The sequence below is a fragment of the Octodon degus genome, unplaced genomic scaffold (genome assembly GCF_000260255.1).
Source record: "Octodon degus isolate 3935 unplaced genomic scaffold, OctDeg1.0 scaffold00050, whole genome shotgun sequence".
Taxonomy (NCBI): Eukaryota; Metazoa; Chordata; class Mammalia; order Rodentia; family Octodontidae; genus Octodon; species Octodon degus.
This window is the reverse complement of record NW_004524626.1, coordinates 4,888,611-4,912,013: the sequence shown is the minus strand read 5'-3', so window position 1 is coordinate 4,912,013 and position 23,403 is coordinate 4,888,611. Positions and strand designations below refer to the sequence as shown.

Genomic DNA, 23,403 nt, shown 5'->3' with positions numbered 1-23,403 from the left:
AAAAAAAGAAAGGGAGGGAGGGAGGAGGAAGAATTCAACCTGGTTGCTAGTTATTAATACTGCTAATGTAATGCAGCCTGAGCTTGCCTTGGGTCCTGCAAGACAGCAGAGCCTTCCTCTGCAGGAAGGAACTAGAGATGTAGGGACAGAGCCCGGAGTTCTGCCACCTGACACCCACCTTCCACCAGGGGTTGCTCAAGAGGCTGAAAGAGAAGAAAAAGTCCAGATCTGACCTGGGATCCAGTGCCCCTCGGGATGGGTAAGGGTCTTTGAGAGGCTGGGGCACATTGTCACCCTGCCTAGCACCCCACCCCCACCCCCGCACACCGCCTGTGGCCTGTGCCTGTGTCCTCGTCTTTGTTCTCCCCATGCAAGAGGATGCTGGGATCGTAGAGACCTAGCGCAGAACCAGCCCACTGCTGAAGGCTGGCAGTGTGCTGTAAACGGGGCGCTAAGTCAACACCCTGGTCTGGAAAGGCCAGAGAAGGGCTCCGAGGATGGATGGAAGTGAACTAGGCCAAGGGGCAGTGGGAAAAGCATCCAGGCAGACAGAACAGCAAGCAAAGACTAAGAGGCTAACAGGAACAAAAACCAGACAATAGCTCAGAAAGTGAGGGGTCACATGAGAGAGATGAGATCGACAGTGACAAGGATTGAACTTTTCAAGGTCATGAGGGGCCACCATGAAGAGCTGGGTTGACTTTAATTTTTTATTTTTTGATTATGATTTTATTTTATTTTTGGTGGAACTGGGGATTGAATTCAGGCCCTTACACTTGCCAGGCAAGTGCTTATTCCACTGAGCCACCTCCCTGGCCCCTTGACTTTAATTTTTTTTTTTTTTTAAGATTTTTTTTTTTTTTTTTTTTGTGTGTGTGTGGCCAGCTCAGCCCACCAGGGGGCGGGGCTGGCTGGCATGTGGTGCTGGGGATTGAACCGCAGTCCCTGTGTTTTGCTTAGCTTAGCTTGTTCTAAGTAGGTGCTTTAGACCACTGAGCCATCTCACCAGCCCTTGACTTTAATTTTTAAAGAGAATAAAAAATAGTAAAAACAAAATTAGAATGGATACAGAATTTCACTAAGCACATAATAGGAATTCAGCAACAATTGTTATACTGCATATTGTTGTCTTCAAGTTAGCTGGTTAGCTTGCCAGATACAAGCATGCAAAAATGGTCAAAAAATTTTAAGAAATTTAAAAGAGAAAATTTTAAACATTAACCTCTCCTTTCAACAAACCAGCAGAAAGCAGCAGTTCAATTATCCAAGCTATCCTACATATATGCATAAATATATCTTTTTCTCTTCTTTCTTTTATCCTTTTCTTCATCCAGTTGTTCCTTCCCCTGGACCAGATCTCTTCCCTCTCATAGTATCTATTCTACCTTTTAGATTTTATTTACTCTTTCAGATTCTTACACTAGGGAGACAATATGATTTTTTTTTTTTTTTTTTTTGGTGGAACTGGGGATTGAACTCAGGCCCTTGCGCTTGCCAAGGAAGTGCATATTCCACTGAGCCATCTCCCTGGCCCCAACAATACGATGTTTACACCTGCAGGTCTGATTTATTTCATTTATGAGTATGGGCTCTAGTTGCATCCATTTACCTATAAAAGCCTCGAGTTTATCTCTTTTTCTTTCTTATTTTCTTTCTTTCTTTTTTTGAGGCAGTCTCACTATGCAGTTCAGGCTGGCCTTGATCTCACCTTGTAGCCCAGGCTAGTCTCAAATGATCCTCCTGCCTCAGCCTCTTGAGTGCTGGGATTACAGGTGTGTGCCACCACGCCCTGCCTGAGTTTGCCTTGTTTTATAGCTGAGTAATATTCTATTGTGTAAAAAGGCCACATCTTGTTTATTTTAAAAGCAATGAGACTGCCACACACGATAGATCCCAGCACTCTGGGAGCCCAAGACAGGGGAATCACAAGTTCAAGCCCAACCTGGGTAACTTCGCCTAGCCAGACAGTCTCAAAATAAAAAATAAAAAGGGCTGGGAGTGTAGTTCAGTGTAAAGGACCTAGGATCCATCACCAGGGCCACATACACACAGAAATGAGACACCAGAGTGTGAGTGCCAGAAAAATGGGAAAGGGGAGGGATACAACTTAACTTCAAGTCTCTGTCCTTCCTCTACCCTTCAGGCTGAGGGGGGGGTGTGGAGGGAAGCGAGGGATGACTGCTTGCTCACTCACCCCCAATCTCAGACCCCCCAGCACTCTGGGCTCTAGAGAATCACTGATCACCCTCTCGGAGCTGGACCTGGGCGCTGAGCGGGACGTACGGGTCCGGCCACTGCACCCCAGCCTCCTGGGAGAGCCCTACTGCTTCCAGGTAAATTCGGGCCACCCCTCTCTTCCAAAGTCCCATTCTTGATGCTTTGGCCTCACTTTTGCTCCAGCCTGGCCGTTGGATCCCCTGACTTGACAGGTGACGTGGGCGGGAGGCAGCCGCTGCTTCTCTTGTCGTTCGGCTGCTGAGCGAGATCGCTGGATTGAGGACCTTCGTCGCCATTTCCAGCCAATCCAGGTCATTGTCGGAGGTGGAGGCGGGTAGAGATGCGGAGATCCTACTCCCTGGCTAGGCTCTTGTTCATTCTATGCTACCCAAACGCAGAGCGTGCCATAATCCCTCCCCTGCAACACGCTGCCCCACCCACCGCACCTTTGCAACACCTTGCAAAGGCCGCCTTCCGTTTTCTTTAGTTTTGTACTTTGTTTGGTTTTAGTTGGTTGCTACTTTGAGACAGGACCTTGCTATGTAGCTCAGGGTGGCCGCAAACTCGCGGTGATCCTCCTGCCTCAGCCTCCCCAGTGCTGGGATGACAGATGTGCGCCACCGCGTGCGGCAAGGCAGCATGCTTCTACCACAGCGCCGGTCTCGGAGCACCCACGCCCACCCAACACTCACCCTTTTTCCCTCCCCACTCCACACCCCAGGACAACTCAGAGCGGGAGGAGACTTGGCTGAGCGTGTGGGTGCACGAGGCGAAGGGGCTGCCCCGGCCCGCAGGGGCGCAGGGAGTGCGCGCAGAGTTATGGCTGGACGGCTCGCTGCTGGCGCGCACCGCTCCGCGAGCCGGGCCCGGGCAGCTCTTCTGGGCCGAGCGCTTTCACTTCGAAGCGCTGCCGCCAGCCCGTCGCCTGTCGCTGCGGCTGCGCTGTGCGGACCCGGCGGGCACAGTCCTGGGCCGCGTGGCACTAGCGCTGGAGGAAGTGAGCACCCCCCGCGCGCCCCCATCCGGCCTGGAGCGCTGGTTCTCGCTGCTTAGGGCGCCGGCGGGGGCGGCGCTGCGGGCGCGGGTGCGGGCGCGCCGCCTGCGGGTGCTGCAGTCTGAACGCTACAAGGAGCTGGCAGAGTTCCTCACCTTCCACTACGCGCGCCTCTGTGGGGCGCTGGAGCCCGCGCTGCCAGCCCAGGCCAAGGAGGAGCTGGCGGCCGCCATGGTGAGAGTGCTACGGGCCACCGGCCGGGCGCAGGTGAGGAACAGGAGAGCACAGACCCGAGAACTCCCGGGAGATCAGAGAAGAAGGGGCGCCGGGGGAGGGAGTGGGCGGGGCACCCAAGCACTACCTGCGAGAGGCGGGGCTACCTCGGGGCAGGACCTGAGCAGCATCTGTGTGGGGCGGGGCTTGAACTTTAGCGGCTTGGGGCGGGGCCTGAGTTGAGTAGTGGAGTTGTGAGTGATGGACGCCCTGGCCTCAGCGGAGAACCCCAGCAGAGTTAGGCCTGAGTATCAGCAAGGAGGGGCCAAGGCTGTGCCCCAGGTGTAAAGGATGGGCTAAGCCTTCAGTGTGACGACCCCTGCCTTAACCAGGCATTGGTGACAGACCTGGGCACTGCGGAGCTGGCGCGCTGTGGAGGCCGAGAGGCGCTGCTATTTCGAGAAAACACATTAGCCACCAAGGCCATTGACGAGTACATGAAGCTGGTGGCGCAGGATTACCTCCAGGCAACCCTGGGTGAGTGTAGAGGAGGTGGCTGATGTCAGACTCCTGCTGGGTGGGACAGGAGATCCCAGAAGATTTTTAGGATGCCCTGGGTAACCTGGCAGAAGGTGATGCTTTTAGAGAGCAGGGGACGGGGTAGTTAGAAATTTCTTAAATGTTAAACGCTTTTGGAATAATTTGGAGATAGGGTTGGAGGCTGAGTGAGGTGGGGGGTTTTATTACAACTCTGAACACTCTGGCTGCACTGGGCTGCAGGGCAGGTTGTACGGCGTCTCTGTGCCTCCACTGAAGACTGTGAGGTGGACCCCAGCAAATGCCCAGCCCCAGAGCTGCCCGCACACCAAGCCAGACTTCGGAACAGCTGTGAAGAGGTTTTTGAAACCATCGTCCACTCCTACGAGTGAGAATGAGGGGCCCAGCACCTGAACCCATCCCACCCCTCAGCCACTCTGCTAAGGATTAGCATAGTGACCTCCCAGTTGGAGTTGCCAGATAAAATACATAATGCTAGGTTAAATAGGATTCACTACTTGGGACATACTTATATTAAGAAAATGTATTAATAGTTTATATGAAAGTCAAGTCTAGCTGAGTGTCTTGAAATTTTATTTGCTGTATTCGGTGATCCTATTCCCAAAGCCATGACACCTGACCCCAACTGGGCTCCAGTTCCTTGCCCTCTAAATCATGTTATCCCAATCCCAATTCCTTACCACTTTTCCCTAGTCAGTTAAGACTTCAGTCCTATAACCTCTGCTTCCAGCTGATACATACCCTTGATCCCATGACCTCTGACCTTAATGGACCCTGTACTCCAAATCCAATGAAACTGATCAGAAGTCACCTGGGAGTCCAGTCCCTGGACTTCTGATCCTAGGTTAATTTGCATGCCAATCCCATGACTTCTGACTCCAGATGACTCTGTAACCCCCGCTGCATCCTACTTCATACATATTCTGGCACCCTAGCCTCACATCCAGGTACAGCTGCCCCCAATCTCACGACCTCTGTCCCTATGTGATCTTGTACATAAGTCCAAGTCACAGTGCTGACTCCAGAAGTTGCCCTAATAACACACTGTAAGTCCTGACCCACCACAGAGCCACCCACATTCTCAAGAGGTCCACACATCTCATTCCAGGTGTTCCTGATCCTGAAACCCAGACCCCAGATTCAGTATAAAACCTTCTTGGGCTTAATAAATGCTTTATGGAGGGGGGGGAGATGGCTCAGTAGAGTAAGTGCTTCCCTGGCAAGCGCAAGGGCCTGAGTTCAATCCCTGGTTCTGCCAATAAATAAATAGCTTTATGGGCAGGTCATTGATGAGCCACATAATGATTTCCAGATGACCTTGACCATGAAGATCTTATTTCAGTAGCCACCTCATTTTACCATTGCCTCCTTCTGCCCCAGTTGGTTCCCAGCAGAGCTCAGCGCTGTGTTCTCAGGCTGGCGAGAAGCATGCAAAGCACGAAGCTCTGAGGCACTGGGCTCTCGACTGGTGTGTGCCTCCCTCTTCCTGCGGCTCCTGTGCCCTGCCATCCTGGCACCCAGCCTCTTTGGCCTGGCACCAGAACATCCAGCACCAAACCCAGCCCGTACCCTCACGCTGATTGCCAAAGTCATCCAGAACCTCGCCAACCGTGCCCCGTAGGTGTTAGGGGTCATGATAGGGATGTGGGTTGGCAGCCGCCTGACCTGGCTCATTGATCTCTTCTCGCCCAACCCAGATTTGGTGAGAAAGAAGCCTACATGGGCTTCATGAATAGCTTTCTGGAGGATCATGGACCAGCCATGCAACACTTCCTGGACCAGGTGGCCATGACTGATGTGGATGCCACACCTAGTGGTTACCAGGGCAGCAGCGACCTGGCCCTCCAATTGGCTGTCCTGCATGCCCAGCTCTGCACAATCTTTGCTGAGCTTGACCAGGTATGATCTGAGCATACAGCCCTGGCATGGGGTAAAGGAGGCAAGAAGACTGGGAGCCTCTGGCCCTCAGAGTCCCTCAGCATTCTCTGTGCATGTGTTACTAGGCAACCCGTGACAGCTTGGAACCACTGCCCACCATTCTACGAGCCATTGAGGAAGGCCGCCCAGTACCTGTGTCTGTGCCAATGTGTCTTCCACTGCTTCCTTCCCAGGTCCACACCAGGTAACTTCAAGTCTGATTGAGGCTCAGGGGAGGGGAGGGGTACAGGGATGGAGTTCAAACTGGGATCAGAGGTGAAAATATTGTGTGAGGAATCAGGGACAGAATCAAGTTAGAGTTGCTGTCAGAAACAGTGTAGGACAGAGGTGAGAGACTGGCTGCCTTGTATGAGGAGTTAAGGATTTGATTATAATGTAGTCCAAGGGCAGACAGTCCCTGAGTCACACTGAGTCATATCAGAGGTTAAGGAAGGTTCAGCCCTGGGAGCAGAGAGAGGACGAAAGCTTGCCATCAGAGATGGAGGCTGTATTCAGAGCTTGTGGATGGGGCTCAAACTGGGGGTGCTGTTGAGATCAGATGTTGTAAGGCAGTCCTCACGCATGAAGATCAGAGGTCAGACCTAAGATAGAGAGGGATCAGGCATCGTGGGCAGGGTCATATTTTCATATTTGGGATCAGAAGTCAGGGACCTTTTTTTTCCCTGAGACAAGGCCTCACTATATAGCCTAGGCTGGCCTCAAATTCAAGGTGATCCTCCTGCCTCAGCCTCCCCAGTTCTGGGATTACAGGCATGTGCCGCCATGCCTGTCAAGGAACCATATTCTGGGGGCTGGCGAGATAGCTCAGTGGTCTAAAGCGCCTGCTTAGGCAAGCATGCAGGGACTTCGGTTTGATCCCCAGCACCACATGCCATGCCAGCCCCGCCCACAGGGTGGGCTGAGCTGACCATAAAAAAAGAAAAAATAAATAAATAAAGGAAACATTAAAAAAAAAAAAAGGAACCATATTCTATCAGGGTGCAGGAACACAAGGTCAGTTTAAGGTCAGAAGCTGGACAGAATGGATCAGATTGGGAAGGAAGAGAGTGACTTTGAAATCAAGTGCAAAGTCAAATGGGGTGGGGGGAAGCTATAGAAAGAATCAGGTCAAGGGTCACGTTGCGTGGGAAGACAGGGTCAGAAATGGAGAAGAAGCAAAGTCTGTACAGGGTCAGGGGTCATAGTAAGGATGGTATAGTAGTTAGAAGTCAAGAACATGGTCTTCTCAGGGTCACAGGTCAAAACATGATCCTATCAGGATCAAGGGTCGGGGTTGGGTCATGCAGAGGACCAGTTCAGGATCTGGGCTTTCCCTTTCCTCTCCCAGCTTCTCTGCAAGAGAGAAGCCCGGCTTCCTGGCACCTCGGGACCTGTCCAAACACACCCCTCTCATCAAGAGCCAGTCTCTGCGCACCTTTCAAGGTGCAGGGAGCTGGGCCAGGCGGCAGGCGGAGGAGGAACAGCCCCTGCGGCGGGCCAGGCCAGTGCAACGCACGCAGAGCGTACCTGCTACCCGCCGCCGCCGCACATCCCTGGGGCCCCAGCCGCGCCCCAAAGGCTCCATCAGATCTGCCCATCAGGCCCGAAGCCGGCCCTGGACCGGGGTCTCCACCTCGCTGCCTCGGAAGCCATCGGTGCCCTGGCAACGCCATCTAGACCAGCCGCGGGACAAGGACCAGGTGCCAGGCACACACCGACCTATGGGCAAGGTGAGATCTGGCCCAGGTGCGCCCAGAGTTGAGGGTGGGAGGAGGGGTAGGAGTGCAGAGAAATGAGACCGAGATAGGACCTAAGGCCAGGTAAAACTGGGTTCAAGCTGGGTATTGTGGCTCACGCCTGTCATCTCAGCGCTCGGGAGGTTAAAGCAAGAGGATCGCTGTAAGTTCGAGGCCAGCCTAGGCCATAGAGTAAGACCCTGTCTCAAAACAAAGCAAAAACTGAGTTTAAACACTGAGTTCACTGAGCTGAATGACTGGGTACTCTGCACCTCCGTTTCCAAACTATTTGCACCACAGGGTGATGTTTCCCACCGCAGCAGGGTGGTGGGAAAACTCAATGTTGAGGACTGGGAGGCCAGAGTCTCTGAGGACAGAAAGAGAGGGGCAACTGGGTACAATGACAGCAGCTGTGTGCCCCCAGCTGGCAGAACTCCAGGGTGAAGTGGCCGCGCTGCGCAAGGAGCAGAAAGCACTGTCCCGCCTGGTGGAGTCACTGAGCACTCACATCCGGGCCCTGACAGAGCAGCAGGAGAAGCTGAGGGGACAGCTGCAGGAGCTGGACACCAGGATCCCAGTCGGGTGAGCCTCTACACATTAGCTCCGCCCCCAGGATGGCCCGCACGAATGAGATCTGTCTGGGTCTCGCCTGGAATGACCACGTCCCCTCGACAGGCCCCACCACAAGGTCTTCCCCCCCACCCCCACCCCGCGTCTTGGCCTCAACAGCCCCCAGACCCCCACCCTTCTGTCAACCCCAGGCTAGGCCAGGGGACATATCTCTGGGTGGGTGCTACCCTACCCAGTCTCAACCCCTCTCAGAACTGGCCAAACACCGCCTCTACGGGTTGATAGTTTTTTTTTTCCTGACAAGATCTCGCTGATCTTGCTACATAGCCCATACTGGCCTTAAAATTTCAGAGATGATGCTGCCTCAGCCTCCCAAGTGCTGTTATTACAGGCTTATAAGCGTTCCTTTTGTGTTAAACATGCCAAGCTCTGATCTGACTTTTTTGCATATTTCTTTTGGCCCCGCCCCCCACTTCAAGCCCCACCCTCTGGACCCCTGCTTGTACCACTTAGACCTGATAGTTACTTCAACCTCTGACTTTACCTCTTCTCTCACCCCTACAGGACCTCGGAGCTGGATCCAGAAGTTACTTGTCCAAGTGGTGATGGTCACAGGTTGAAAAGTCTGGTGAGACTCAGCTGGAGCCCTAGGCAGTGCTGGGAAGGGGGGGAACAAAGACTGGGTGCAACCTTCCCTGGCTTCCAACCCATCTCCACCGCCTCCCCAGGAGCGCCGCCTGACTAAGATGGAGCACTCTCAGATCCAGCTGAAGGATTCACTCCAGAGCCTGCAACTTCATCTGAGGACACCAGGGTCTGGGAGCCAGTCCCTGCCCTTCCAAGTACCCTGTGTCAATGGAGACACCCCCTGAGCATCCCATCCCGCCCCATGTGCCCCAGGAGCACAGCTGTCTTGGGGGAAGGTCTGACTCTACCTTAGGCCAAGCAGGCCTAAGTCAGAGTGTGGAGCTGTGGGTGCCAACCATTCTGGCCCTGTGAAGTTGTTCAGTAAAATCTTGATTTCAGTATAATCAACGGTTTCTTTGCCCCTAAGTATTACTAATCAGAGCTCACTCGCTAACCCTCATTCAGCTCTTCCAAATTCTCCCCTACTATGAGGAAATGTAAGCAGATTCTCACCAGCTGTGTGCCTTTAGGGCACTGCTTTCTACAGCTTGCACTGCTTCATCTGTAAAATGCATCCAATGTTTCCTACGCAGTAGCAGACCCTTAGTTAAAGGTGTTCAGTAAAAGGAATTCATGGGCAGCACCTGCTTCTCAGTGAAGCCTGGATTCTACCACCCACCTGTCAACTGCCAGGCTCCAGATGAGAGACTTCTTAGACCCCTGATACTCAGTCTGCTCCTTCAAGGAGGGAGGGAAGGCATGGGTCTAGGAAGAAGATGAACAATAAGTAAGTGTATATCAGGATGACTGGGGCCAGGGAGATGGCTCAGTGGAATAAGCGCTTCCCTGGCAAGCTCAAGGGCCTGAGTTCAATCCCCGGTTCCACAAAAAAAACAAAACAAAAAAGGATGACTGTGCTCTGTAGGAAAACATCTGAATAAATGAGTAGGCAATGGAATCATGGGGCATGGTGGTTGGGACAGTAGACAGTGGATGGGTCAGCATTTGTTCCCTGTTAGAACTGATAAATAGTTGGGTAAATGGGCTAAGTAGGATAGATATGTCTACCTAGGAAAGGCCTGGCTCACAGTGGGAAATAAATATTTAAATTGAATAATATTGACATGGAATAGACACATAGATATAGATCATATACACTGTGCAGTCTTCTAAGATTCAAAGCTGGTCATGGAGAAATGATAATGAACCAGGCAGACAAAACTTCTGTCCTCAGGCTGGGGATATAGCTCAGTGGCATAAGTGCCTGCCTGGCAAGCACAAAGTCCTGAGTTTGATCCCCAGTACCAAAAAACAAAACAACAACAACAAAATTTATGTCCTTGTGTGGAAACAACAAAGAAACCTGCAATTGATAGATGTATGGGTAGCTGGGTAGAAGGATGTATGTAGGGATGGCTGGATGCTTGCTTAGTTGTATGGATAAACAGGTATTTACCTGGATGTTGGAGTGAAGGGCAGTTAGATGGACAGATATGGGTGGATTGAATGGGTGTGTGGATAGATTGATAGGTGATTGGAAGGGGTGGATGTGTAGGTGACTGATTGGTAGGATGGGTAGATAAGTGGTTGATTGAGCATGTGGATGAATGAGTAGGAAGATAGGTGGGTGGTAGGTGAAAGAAGGCAATAAGGTTGTGATGCTGAAGTCTGATATGAATGACTGAAAAGGACGGAGTGGACCTCTGGTTCGAAGATAGCTGACAGTGGCCAAGTAACTAGAAGCTAAGGACTGAGTGGATGGAGACCCCGATCGATGACCTATGAATGACCCAAGGGTTAACTTCTCAGCCCTTCCCCACTCTTTTGGTACTATTAGGGAGCCTAGCATTGGAAGAACCAGTGGAGTGATGGGAACCATTAGGGGTGGGAGGACCAGAGTGTGGTCATGGTAATAGAGCTCCCCCTCGGGTTGAGCGGACCCTTTAAGGGTGACCTGCTTGGCCACTCCCAACATGGCGGTGCGCCCGCTGGCTGCCCCCCCCCGGGGGGGGACAAGGGGGGGAGGACCTTCCCATCATGGCGGCGCGGCGGGGCTGTCGCGCTGAGGTCACGGCAGCGCGCCGGGGGGCGGGGCGGCCGGGGGAGCGATTTAAAGGGACAATGTCCCCCGAGCGGTGGAGGCGGCGGCAGCTGCGGAGGCCGCGGCACCGGCACCGGGAGCGACAGCGCTGTTAGCGGCAGAGACAGCCGCACAGAGGAGGGGAGCTCCATGCCCTGGCACCCAGCCGGCGGCGCCGCCTCCCTGGTGAGGCCCGGCCCGGCCTGGGGAGCCCGCGGGCGGGGCGGAGCCGGAACGGGGAGGGGGAGGCCTTGGCCGGGCCGGGCCAGGCAGGACCCCCAAGGGCGGGGGGCGGGGCGGGGCCTACAGGGGCGGGGCCTGGCTGGGGGCGGGGCCGCTCAGGTGGGGGAGGGGCGGGGGTCTTTGGGCAGGTGTCTCCCCCTACCTCGATGCGTCCCGCGGGGTCTCCCGCCCCGAGGTGCACGGGTAGAGGGCGCCTCCCCGGGACCCCGGCTCCCTGAGGGGTGCAGCTGCGCGGTGCAGCCCCCAGCTCTGCAACCCCTGGGGGACGTCTGGGCGGGCGCCCCCACCCCAGCTGCCAAAGTGCTTCGAAGTTACGGTCCCGCCCGATCCCTTCGGGCAGTGTCCACCCGGTGGGCACCTGCATGTGCTTCCTTCAGGCCGGGGCAGGGACCCCGCCAGGACTGCCAACCCAAGGACCAGCCCCCTGGGAGCCCCAGGCCCCCAGGGCAGCGCCTGCAACCAGGCCTGGAGCCCCGGCTCCGCCCCGGTTGCCTGGGCCCGGCCTCCCCACCATCTCTCTTGGGAGGGCGCCTCATTCCTGCCCTTCACTTTCAGCCGTTACCTTGAAGGTATTTATAGGTGGAGAGGACAGGCCCCTCTCTCTGGGGTCCTCATTTCTGGACCAGGAGCACTATGGCTCCTTTTTGCCCTCTGACCAGAGCAATCTGGATGGAGGTTGGGGGAATGGGAGAACCCAGGCTGGGTGTGCATGAGGGACAAGGCTGTCAAGAAGTGAAAGGGTTAATGCTGGGGTCACTTGAGGCTGTGCATGGGAGTGAAGGGGTTAATGCTGAGAACCCTCCGGTCCTGGGGGGCTGTGGTTAGAGTGTGGGCAAAGTGCAGGAGTAATTGATAGGGGCAACCCAGGCGAGAAAAGTGAAAGGGTAATGACAGGGCACTTGAGGCGGTATAAGGGCTCAGCATGGGGATGTGGCTGGCATTCAAGGAGAGGGAGGCATGGCTGGAGGATGTGCCAATTCCAGGAAGCTGGGGTGCAATGAGTGAAAGTGAAGCTGTGTGTGAATGAAGGGAGGAACTGCGAAAAAGCGATAGGATTTAGTGATGGAAAGAAACAAGATGTCTGTGTGTGCACGAGTACAGCAGGGTAAACTGAGGCAGTGAACAACCTGGTAAAGAGAAGTGTTGCCTGTGGGGAGACTGATGAATACTGTTTGTAGAGCTCCTTGGGATGTAAGTGTGTGGGCAGGGCCTCAGCACCGTTTACTTAGCTATGTTGGATTTGGAGGTAAACTGAGGTGATGGGTCTCCAGGGTCAGGACTGAGGTTTTGAGAGAGGGAAAACTGAGATGGAATCTCTGTCTTATCCTCCCCTAAGCACCTCTTCCTCTCTGTTCCCAGACCACAATGCCTCGCTAAGCCAGCCGGGTGCTGAGAGGAGCGAAGCTGAGTGCATCCATGGAGGGACCCCTGGCAGGAGGCCTAGTCACCCCTGATCGTCCTCGAGGCCCAGAGAGACTGCCTGGTCCAGCTCCAAGGGAGGACATCGAGGGTGGGGCCGAGGCTGCTGAGGGTGAAGGTAGCATCTTCCGATCTACCCATTACCTGCCTATCACGAAGGAAGGTCCCCGAGATATTCTGGATGGCAGAGGTGGCATTTCTGGTAAGAGGGAACATCCAGTGGGTCCCTGAGGCTTGGAGAGAGCCAGGTCACCCAATCTAGCAGGAGCTGAGCTGGGGATTCAGATTCTCCTTGAGTCCAGTGTCTTCTCTTTGCATCCGCTTAGTTTCCCATTTTACAGCTGTGCAAACAGATGCTTTGGGTGCCCAGTGGGTGGCAAGGAGCAGGTCTGACACTCTGGTTGGCCCAGCTCTCTCCTCTGAAATGGGCACTAATTAAAAGCAGGCATCCACCTCAGCACCCTGAGCCCCTGTGCCCCTTGTGTACCTCCTCCCATCAGTCTATCTTAGCTCCCACTTGCTGTCTTGGTTGTCTTGCCTCTGTACCCTGGGCCAAAAGAGCTTGTGCCCTCTGGTGGCAAGGGAGAGAACGGGGAGTCAAGGATGTCTGCTACCCTTTGTGCCTTGGTTTACCCTATAAAAAGATGTCTCACTTTGTCCCCACCCTAAGATTTGTTATTCCTTCATGAAATACTGAGCACCTACTATGTGCCAGGCTGTGTTCTAGTTGCTGGGAAAACAGCCACAAATCAGAGAGGCAAGAGTTTTTATCTATCTAGTGGCTGCCATTCTAGAAGTAGGGATGGACAGCAAGGTGCCAAGCAAATGTCATAAGGGCAGAGGGTGACAGGCTGTGAAAGAAGTAAACACAGTGCCAGGAGCACATGTAGGGGACCTAGGAAAACCTCCCTGAGAAAATGGCTTTTGAATGGAGCAGCACAGGATGGATGGTGGGAAGGTACAGCAAGTCCAAAGGTCCTGTGGTAGGGAGGAACCAGGCATATCAAGACCAGGCAGGAGCCTGGTGTGACTGGAGAATCTCTCCTTTCATCTCCTTGTCCTGCCTCCAAGGCATTGGTTCCCAGGAACCCCTGAGCACCTCATTGGTGTTGTCCTACCTGTCAACCCCTTTGATAATAACTTCATATCACTCTTTGAAGAACCGGTGGTATGCCCTTTGTTGTTATTATCCCATGTTAGAGGTGGGAAAACTGAGACCTTTTATAAGTTGCCCAAGATCACAAAGCCAGGCATCGCATGATGTAGTTTGCAGTGTTGGCCACTGGACTTCACTCATCCTTAGGGGTTCTTGACCTGTCTCTGCCTGTGAGCACTTCTTACAATGTTCCAGTATGTAGAGAGCACCTTCATGGGGCCAAGAACACACCATCCCTGCCATGAGGGACCCTACAGGTGAGACAAATATGCACCAGGTATAAAGACAGTTACTGAGGTGTAAAGGAAGAAGCACCTGGCCCAGCCTGGGAACATCCAGAAGTTGTTCAGAAAGTGAAAGGTGTGGGATGAGGGACAATGAGCCCAACTAAGGGGACAGAGGATTAGCCTAGTACATTAGCGATTGCTTCCTCCAGGCCCAGAAAGCGGCAGGATCTTGTCTAGTTCATACAGCTGGGCAGGGCAAGCTTGATAGAAACTTGCTGGGATCCTCTGTAGGTCTGATTCTGACGGATTGGGCATTTCTTTTCTACCAGACAACCCAGGTCTGGAGAGAGGGGAAAAGTAGGTCAGGAAGTGTGACCTCACTGTCCCTGGCAAGCAACCAGAGATTCACAAAATGCACCTGGCTTTGGCTTGGGGGTGTCAGGTGTGGTGGCACACTCCTATAATCCCAGCACTTGGGAAGTTGAGGCAGGAGGATTGCTGAGAGTTTGAGGCCAGCCTGGGGTACATAGTGAATTAAGGCCAGCCTGAACTATAGCAAGACCCTGTCACAAAAAAAAAAAAAAGTAAATTACAGCCTGGAGAGGAGGGGGATATAGCCACCAAAGAAGGTCAGGCCCACCCTTCATGGTCCCTAGGAACAAATGAGGGTACAGGGTAGGGATGGCTGGACTCGGTGTGGGATCATGGCTTAAAGATGGGAGGAAGCTATGGGCTTTGAACACTGTCTCCTCTTGTCCTCTTGGCCTATCCTCTTGGCCTGCCCGACCCCTCAGACTTGGGCACCTGCCCTGAGAGTCTTGTGACACCTAAAAATAGAAACAGCCTGTGGGGCTGCTGTTCCACCCCCAAAGCCTGGGCCTTCCCTCATCTCCACTCAGCCCTTGGGGCCCCCCAAAGACTGGACTGCCTGGAGTGGCCATCTCTAAATTCCTCTGCCTGGCCAACAAAGTGTCCACGACCTGCTCTGTCTTCCAATATGGCCGTTGGCTGGGAGCCTCCAGGATTCCCCATAGCTGCTGCCTGAAATGCATCTCAGGTACAGCAGAGTTGGGGACAGGGAGGGGGGCTTCAGACATTCTATATGGATCAATGAAAAATCTGGTACATGCTTCACATTGCACTGGGGACGGGGCACCCAAGGACAAGTCATTCATCATTTCTGCCCTCGTGGGGCCTCAGGCTGAGGAGGAAATCAGCATGGAGCAAGCTGGCCTGAAGCTCTGAGTCGAGCCTCCAGCTTCTGTCCTGGGTGGTAGAGGAGCTGGCCCCACCCCCAGGAGCCCACCTCCCTTCTTTCTCTCCATGACTTGTTTCCCTGGATGGAACATTTACTGTGCTCTTACTGGACTCCATCACTCACCCTGCAAGAGTGGGGAGGTGGCTGTTCTAATTGTGCAGAGGAGGAAACCGCGGCTTGGAGTGGGCACGGCAAGCCCGCCAGATTCCACAGCTGGGCTTGAACTCAGACTTGGCTGGCTCCAAAGGCCCACCTCCAAGTGTCTCTAACACAGGCTCTGCTTGGCCTCCTTCCTCCAAAGTTGCTGCCACTAAAAATAGGAAGCCTCACTGGAGCTGCTCAGACAAAGAGGCCAATGTGACCCCCTGGCTTGTGGAATTCTTAGACAACGGCAATCACAGAACCATCAGATCTGGGACATCAAGAATCTCGGGACCTTGGGCTCCCAGAATCTCAGAAACAGGACGCCTAGGACCCTCACTTCTAGGGTGTGCTGGGGCTGGTTACGCATGCATCAGTCAACCCTGAAAGAAGTTTGCATCTGTGACCTGTGTGCCCTTGAGAGACCCTGTTTGTTTGGGTCATTCTTCCTTGACTGGCCCAGACCTTGCTTTCTCAGCCACCCCACTCTCTAACAGTTCACTCTAACTTCAGCCCTGCTGACCCCCCAGCACAGCCCTGCTCCCCACCTATCCATCCCCATGGTTCTTAAATGGGGTCACTGATTCCCTGCTTCAGGGGACATGTTAGTAACATCTGGAGACTTTTTGGTGGTCATAACTGTGGGAGACAGAAGTAGTGGCATGGGGAGGGTACCTCAAGGATGCTACTCAGCATCCTACAGTGCAAGGTCATCCCGCACCCTCACCTTCACTTTCTAGGCCATGCCGACTGTCACAGCCCTTAACTCAGGCTCAGCAGTCCTCAACACACATTCCTGATCATCCCCCCTCCCCATTTTCCTTCTTTGATTCCCAATGGTTGGCTCTCAAGTTCCAGGACAAATTGGATAGTGCAAGATTGGAAAAAAGCAAATCACCCCGGCCCTTGCCCTCATTCTGGACCATCTTCAAATTGAGGCTAATCCAGCAATTGCATCTGTCAGGCCCTGGCCAGGGCACAAGTTCCCCCAGTGTGTTAACCTTGGCCCAGACAATTGGCCTGTTCCCCAGTTGGCATGCTTGCTTATGTCAGGCAAGCGTGGCGGGCAGAGAGACGCAGGCCAGGATTCCTGTGGTCGCTCCAGGCGTTGGCTCAGCAGGCGGATAATGGAGAGTTGGCTCTATCTGTGTTGGGGGATGCCCAGGAAGGGATTCCATCCTAGGATTTGGGCCTAGAAGGGAGTCCAGAAGGCAGTGATGAGCCCTGCATAGATTAGTCTGGACTGGCTCCTCATCCATCACCTGGCATGTATTTGTGGAACACTTGTGTGCCAGGCGCTGGAATGCTAAGTGAATGAAGCTGACAGAGCCATACTCTGGTGGGACTTAGGTGTTTGCAGGGGACTGAGACCAGTCATTCAAAGAGGGAACCTGGCAGCTTCTGGGAATACTGAGAAAGCAATGAAACAGGTGCTGAGAGAGCTAATGATAGGGGAGCCCTTGAGTATGTGGCTTGCAAAGAGTTCTCTGGGCAAGTACAGAGGCTCTGAGGCTGGAAAGTTAGGTGGGCTTAAGGCTTTCCAAGAAGGCCACACAGTCAGAGAAGAGGCAGCAAGGGGCTAGGAAAGGCATGAGAGGTTGGATTCAACATCCAACCTCCTAGGGCAGAGATGGTGAATCTTTTAGAGCTTTCAGAAATAAATATCCCACTGTAGCACTGTCCTAGGTCCTTGTGGTGGCATTTGAGAATCTGGCTCTTGCTGTAAGCATAATGAGAAGCCAGCTGAGTTTCTACCAAGGTGTGATTTTAAACCATCACCCTGGTTGCTGGGTTGGGGGAAAGAGAGGAGGGTTGGAAGGCAGCAAGCCCCTGGGGCCCCCAGGAGACCTATGGGGTCTCCTCCAAACAAAGCCCTTTTGGGGCTCAGGAATGTAGAGGCCAAAGGCCTCTCAGGGAAAGGAGCTGGAAGCCAGCAGGGCCTTTCTGAGGTGCCCCGCAGGCCTCCAAAAGCTGGGGTGTGGAGCCCCAGGCAGGGGGGCCCCAGCCCCTCAGGGTCTCCCCTCTCTGTTGCAGACGGGCAGCCCTATCCTGGCCTCAGCGAAGCCCTTCCCCGTGCCACCTCCGCCACCCATCGGATCAGCAGCTGGTGAGTGCCATGCTGGCCCTGACCTCAGGGAGGGCAGGGGGGCCCAGGCCTGAGAGAAGCCCCTGGGAGATGAAAAGGGGACAGGAGGGAATCAGGCCAGGCAGGAGGAGGTGGCTCCCAGCAGGCAAGCCCCTGGGTGTGTGCTAGGGGCGGGGGGAGGTCTGGCATGAACACAGACAGTCAACTCTCATTATCTCTGCCAGGAGCAGGGCCAAAGAGGCCTGAGTCTACAGGGTGGACCCTTGGAGTCCTGTCTCTCTGCCAGGTGACCCTTAGAATGATGTTAGGCCTTTCTGAGCCTCAGTTTCCTTATCTGTAAAATAGAACCATAAGATGCATCTCACAGATATGCCCTAAGAACCCAAGGGGCACTGGGTAAGAGCAGGAGTCAAGCACAATGCCAATGGCCACTACCTTTCATTAAGCAACATGGCAGGTGCCAGCATATAATGATCTGACAGCTCTTGGAATTCATCATGACTGCTAGGTGCTGAGCGCTTGGCAGGTGTTTGGTCCACTGAATCTTTGCCACAGCTGTGGAAGGATGGCTCTGTTCCTTTCGCACGTCACAGATGGGTTTGAAAGGAAGCTTTGTGGTTCCTGCTCCATCTGACACAGGAACCCGTGTCTTCTGTTGAATGGGCTCGACCAGTATCCCCTCATGAAGGCAGGATCTTAAAAACGAACACAGAGTTGACCAGGAGAACTTCTGTTGCACAGGCAACAGGTGAGGCAAAGTGCTTCCCTGAGCTATAAGTTGTGCCTGTCCTTACCCTACGTCTTTCAGGATCAGGGTCCCCCTTTGAAAGATTGTGGTTGTGAGCATTAAAAAAAAAAATTTTTTTTTTACAGTGCTGGGATCCAACGCAGGGCCTCATGCGTGCCAGGCAAGAACTCTAACACAAAGCTACATCCCTATGCCTTGCGAGTATTTAAATAACCACCTGCTGTGTGTAATGTGTGAGAAAGCTCCTTAACTATGTGTCTGGCATGGCACAGCTGGGATGGCACAGGACTGTCATCACAGCTACCCAGGAGGCTGAGGCAGGAGGATGACAAGTTCAAGCCCAGTTTGGGCAATTTAATGACTGAGCAAGGCCCTGCTTCAAAGTGGAAAAAAAAAATTGTAAAAAGGGTCTTGGATGTACATCAGTGTTAGAGTGCTTGCCTGGCATATGCAAGGCCCTGAATTCAATCCCTTCTGAAAGGAAAACAATAAATAAATAAGGAAAGAAAAAGCAAAAACAAAAGACAAAACAAAAACCCTCCTTAGACATTGTATAAGGATTAGGAGGTTCCTGGTTCTGAAATTCATCCCCATTTTGAGGACTGGAAAACTGAAGCCCAGGGAAGTTTCCTTGTTTCCCCTACCCACTTTGCACTTGAGAAGGTCACTGGGGCCAGGAGGTGAGCACCACCTATCAACTACTTTCAAGGAGATGTGGGGAGCAAGTATATCTTTTGAATTGTTCTGCTGCAAAGTTAACTTTCACCAAATTTTAGTGAGAGGTATAATTCATAAAAACCTGGGCTTGGGAGGACCAAGATAGAAGCAGCCTGGAACACAGGTCAGGGCCTTGAGCGCTCCTGGGGGAGAGATGAAGGATAACATTGCCACTAGATTTGGGGATGCACCTTAGAGGCTGCCCCTACCCCTGCAGCCTGCACATTTCCCCATGAGGCAACAGGTCTGGGCTATGTGGACATCTAGACTCCAACCTGGCTTTTGACCCAGTAGTTCTAGAAGAGCTGGATGCAGTAGTGCACACCCATCACCCCAGTACACAGGAGCCTGGGGTAGGAGGATTGCTGTGAGTTTGAGGCCAGCTGGATTACATAGCAAGATCCTATCTCAAAAAAGAAAAAAAGAAAAGAAAAAGAAAAAAAGAAAGAAAAGCAAAAATAATTCTAGAATGGCCCATCCACCCTCCGCTTACCTCCTATATTCCTATCCTTTCTCAAGTCATCCTTGGGCTGGATCTCTGGGGCCTGCCTCAGATGGCCTGGGAGGACTGCCCATCATCTCTGCTCTCTGAAGGAAAACTGAGGCCCACGGCTAACCTGTCCCATTTGGCACTTCCTTACAGCTGCTGGAATGGAGGCAGCCTGGACTTCCGGCCGGGCTCCCCACCATCCCATTTACTGGGTCCTTTTCCTGGCCCCCCTGATGGCCAGGGGCCCTGGGAGCACCCCCTGGTCCAGGAGGCTGGGGAGGGCATCCCATCCGAGCAGAGGTTTGAGGACTCAGTCATTGTGAGAGCCATGAAACCCCATGCTGAGCTTGACAGCTCTAGGAGGTTCTTGTACCACCAGAGTGAACTGAAGCTCTTAGAGAAGGCCCCCCAGGGCCACCCCAGGTTTGACTGGCTCCAAGACATGGAGGAGCAAGGACCTCTGCGAAACACAGGGCTGCACCTGGACCTGCCTCCACAGCCACCTCCCCTAGCTTCCTTTAGGAGAGTGATCGTGCCAGTGGAAGACACTCCCAAGACCTTGGACATGGAGGTGGTAGACACCAGAGACCTCAAAGGGTTGGCCCAGCCCTCTGAGTGGGGCCTGCCCACAGCAGCCTCGGAAGTGGCCACGCAGACGTGGATGGTAAACTCAGAGGCATCCGTGGAGCGGCTCCAGCCTGTGCTGCCTCCCGTCCCAACAGGGCCCTACCTGTGTGAGCTGCTGGAGGAGGTGGCTGATGGTGTGGCCAGCCCGGAAGAAGAGGAGGAGGAGGAGCCAGCCGTGTTCCCATGCATCGAGTGCAGCATCTACTTCAAGCACAAGGAACACCTCCTAGAACACATGAGCCAGCACCGCCGAGCCCCTGGCCAGGAGCCCCCCACAGACTTAGCCCCTCTGGCCTGTGGTGAGTGCGGCTGGGCCTTTGCTGATTCCACTGCCCTGGAGCAGCACCGGCAGCTACACCAGGCCTCCCGGGAGAAGATCATTGAGGAAATCCAGAAGCTGAAGCAATTTCCAGGTGATGAGGGCCGTGAAGCCCGGCTGCAGTGCCCCAAGTGCATCTTTGGCACCAACTCCTCCAGAGCCTTTGTGCAGCATGCTAAGCTGCATGCACGTGAGCCATCTAGTCAGCCTGCCAAGGAGCCTTTTGGGAGCAGCAGCAGGGCTGGAAGCCCAGGGCCTGATGCCAGCACCCTTGTCTACTCACCTTATGGAGGCACCTCAGGCCTCAGTGCCTGCATCTTCTGTGGCTTTCCCGCACCCAGTGAAAGCCTGCTCAGGGAGCACATGAGACTTGTGCACACCCATCCCCACTGGGAAGAGGATGTCGAGGCCTTTGGGGAAGACCCAACCAGCCAGCCAGGTCCTAGCCAGGATGCATACACCCGCTTCCCTGACGATGCTGCTATGGACTACTTTGGCAAAGCTGAGCCGCTCTTGGCCCCAGTATGGCGAGAGAACTCTGCTGGATACAACCCGGGCCTGGGCTTTGGCCCAGACTGCCCACAGCTGGGTACAAGGGATTTCCCACTGTCTAAGCCACTCCCTCATCACTCCAGCCAGAGGCCGCTTGGAAGGTTGGCCTTTCCCTCCCCACTGGCATCTACCCCTTACCCCATACAGCTCAGTAGAAACGGAAGCACTGTTCACCCACAGGGACTGGGGGACCAGAGGCATCCTTGGAGCGAGGAGGAGGAGGAAGATGAGGATGTAGTGTTGACTTCCGAAATGGATTTTTCCTCTGAGAATGGGGTCTTTCCACCCCCAACTACCCCCAGCCTCATCCCTCAGCCAGCCCTAGAGCTAAAGCACACTTTCCAAGTTGTCCTACAGGCAGCAGAGGCCTCAAGGGCACAGCGGCAGCAGCTCCAAGGGATGGTGCCCATTGTGCTGGTGGCGAAACTGCAGCCACAAGTCATAGCTGCAGCAGCCAGGGCACCCCCAAGGCTGCAGCCGGAGGAGTTGGGGCTAGGGATCACCCACCCCCTGGATTTCCTGCTCCTGGATGCACCACTGGGTGGCCCACTGGGGCTGGACACACTCCTGGAGGGAGACCCGGGCATGGCTCTGAAGAATGAGGAGCGGAAATGCCCCTACTGCCCAGATCGCTTCCACAATGGCATTGGCTTGGCCAACCACGTGCGGGGTCACCTGAACCGTGTGGGCGTCAGTTACAACGTGCGGCATTTCATCTCTGCAGAGGAGGTGAAGGCTATCGAGCGCCGGTTTTCCTTCCAGAAGAAGAAGAAGAAAGGTAGGGCGGTTTTGCTCCAACACCCACCTCCTTCCGAGTCCTGGGAGCCATATGGCCAGGCAGCTGAGTTCTAATCCCCACTGTTCTCACTTTAAATCCCCTAGCACCATGCAGAGTGAAACTGAGGATATCCTCCTGAGAGACCTAGGAGTCACAGCAAAGGTCGCCGCCAAATATTGGTGGATATAGGGGGAGGCACCAATGTTCTGGCCATGCTGGCAGCTGGAGGAAGGGGTCTGGGCAGAGCAATCAGGCTCAGGCAGAATTCCATTTAATTCCTTGAGCAGGGTTCCTTCTGTTCTTGGCACTGGGGGACCCAGCAGAAAATGAAACAGCAATTCTTCAAGTTCATGGCTCAGGCCATGAGCAATGAGATTGTTGTGGATTTCAGAACTTGGGGTGCCTGTAGGGTATGCAGTTTCCGGGGCCACGAGGTTCTGATTATAGAGGTTGGTTTCCAGTGGGATCTGGTAGCTCTGGGTGGTTCTGATGTCAGTAGTCATGGAGCCCACTTAGGGAGATATTGGGGTAGGGATTGCGTGTGAGTGAACTAGGAGGGAAGCAAGGAGTAGACCACCAGGAAAGCAGGTAGTTAGACATCGCAGTGAGGATTGGGGGAACCAGAAGGCTGGGGAAGCAGAGAGGAAATCCTTGACTCCACCTGCATATTCAGAGAAGGCTAACTGGGGAGTGCTATGTCCTCTGTGTGTTTCTTCATGCAACATGTATTTAATTCACAGCATTGGGGCAATGGTGAGCAAAACTAGACAAGAGGAGGTTACCTACTGAGCATGCGCCCAGATGATTCCAAATTCCACAACTCAGAGGGAAGACCCCGGAGGTCAAGCTTCCTGGTGTGGGAGGCTGGGTGTGTGGAGGTGAGGCAGGCAGGAGCATCTCTGGAGCAGAAGGGAAGGCAGGCTGACCAGGGCGATTTTCAGTGGGTGAGGATTTGGGGCTTCAGAGTGATCCCACCCACACACAGTTCATGTCCTCTTTCTGCAGTGGCCAACTTCGACCCAGGCACCTTCAGTCTGATGCGATGTGACTTCTGCGGGGCAGGATTTGACACAAGGGCTGGCCTTTCCAGCCATGCCCGGGCCCACCTGCGAGACTTTGGCATCACCAACTGGGAACTCACCGTCTCACCCATCAACATCTTACAGGAGCTGCTGGCCACTTCAGCAGCTGAGTTGCCCCCCAGCCCTTTGGGGCATGAGCCTGGTGGGCCAGCTGCCAGCTTCCTGACTTCCCGTCGGCCACGCTTACCTCTTACTGTTCCCTTCCCACCCACCTGGGCTGAGGACCCTGGGCCTGCCTACGGGGATGGTAAGGCAAGGAGGGGGCAGGTAGACTGGAGCTCAGAGGGATGCGGGGAGGGATGGGGCAAGTAGGGGTCACTGTACATTTGTGAAATCATTTCTGGTCAAATCTGCCCCATCACTATCCTGCTACTGTTTCATTCAGAGGCTTCTAGATCCAGTTGCTCCCTGCAAATGCTACTGAGCTCTTACTAGGGTCCAGCATTGTTATAGTGACAAACTCATTGAGATTCTCACAGTGATCCTAGTAAGGTGGGTGATATCATCATTCCCATTTTACAGAAGAAAAACTGAGGCACAGAGAATTTAATTAACCTAGTTACACAGCCAGCTTGTTCCTTCCTTATTTCTTTTCTTCTTCTTCTTCTTCTTCTTCTTCTTCTTCTTCTTCTTCTTCTTCTTCTTCTT

General features: G+C 53.8%; 2 protein-coding genes across 12 annotated transcripts in view; both read left to right on the top strand.

Annotated features, from left to right (window-relative positions):
* Rasal3 (RAS protein activator like 3) overlaps positions 1-9,228 on the top strand; it is a 13,582-nt gene extending 4,354 nt beyond the window's left edge. The window contains exons 6-18 of the mRNA XM_004632895.3: positions 189-259; positions 2,207-2,333; positions 2,430-2,528; positions 2,939-3,478; positions 3,817-3,961; positions 4,205-4,349; positions 5,363-5,599; positions 5,680-5,881; positions 5,986-6,104; positions 7,248-7,629; positions 8,060-8,217; positions 8,770-8,833; positions 8,934-9,228. Of these exons, the coding sequence (XP_004632952.1) occupies positions 189-259; positions 2,207-2,333; positions 2,430-2,528; positions 2,939-3,478; positions 3,817-3,961; positions 4,205-4,349; positions 5,363-5,599; positions 5,680-5,881; positions 5,986-6,104; positions 7,248-7,629; positions 8,060-8,217; positions 8,770-8,833; positions 8,934-9,077 (2,433 nt within the window). The 3' untranslated portion in view covers positions 9,078-9,228. The remainder of the gene's footprint in view (positions 1-188; positions 260-2,206; positions 2,334-2,429; positions 2,529-2,938; positions 3,479-3,816; positions 3,962-4,204; positions 4,350-5,362; positions 5,600-5,679; positions 5,882-5,985; positions 6,105-7,247; positions 7,630-8,059; positions 8,218-8,769; positions 8,834-8,933) is intronic.
* Positions 9,229-10,965: 1,737 nt separating this feature from the next.
* Positions 10,966-23,403, top strand: part of Wiz (widely interspaced zinc finger motifs) — a 24,424-nt gene continuing 11,986 nt past the window's right edge. For 6 of the 11 annotated variants that reach the window (XM_023716847.1, XM_023716844.1, XM_023716845.1 and 3 more), the window contains exons 1-5: positions 10,966-11,098; positions 12,515-12,776; positions 17,391-17,463; positions 19,551-21,673; positions 22,679-23,002. In XM_023716847.1, the coding sequence (XP_023572615.1) occupies positions 12,572-12,776; positions 17,391-17,463; positions 19,551-21,673; positions 22,679-23,002 (2,725 nt within the window). In that variant the 5' untranslated portion in view covers positions 10,966-11,098; positions 12,515-12,571. Of the gene's footprint in view, positions 11,099-11,655; positions 11,725-12,514; positions 12,777-17,390; positions 17,464-19,550; positions 21,674-22,678; positions 23,003-23,403 lie in introns of those variants that run through there. The other 5 variants (XM_004632634.2, XM_023716849.1, XM_023716841.1 and 2 more) reach the window with 4 other exon arrangements.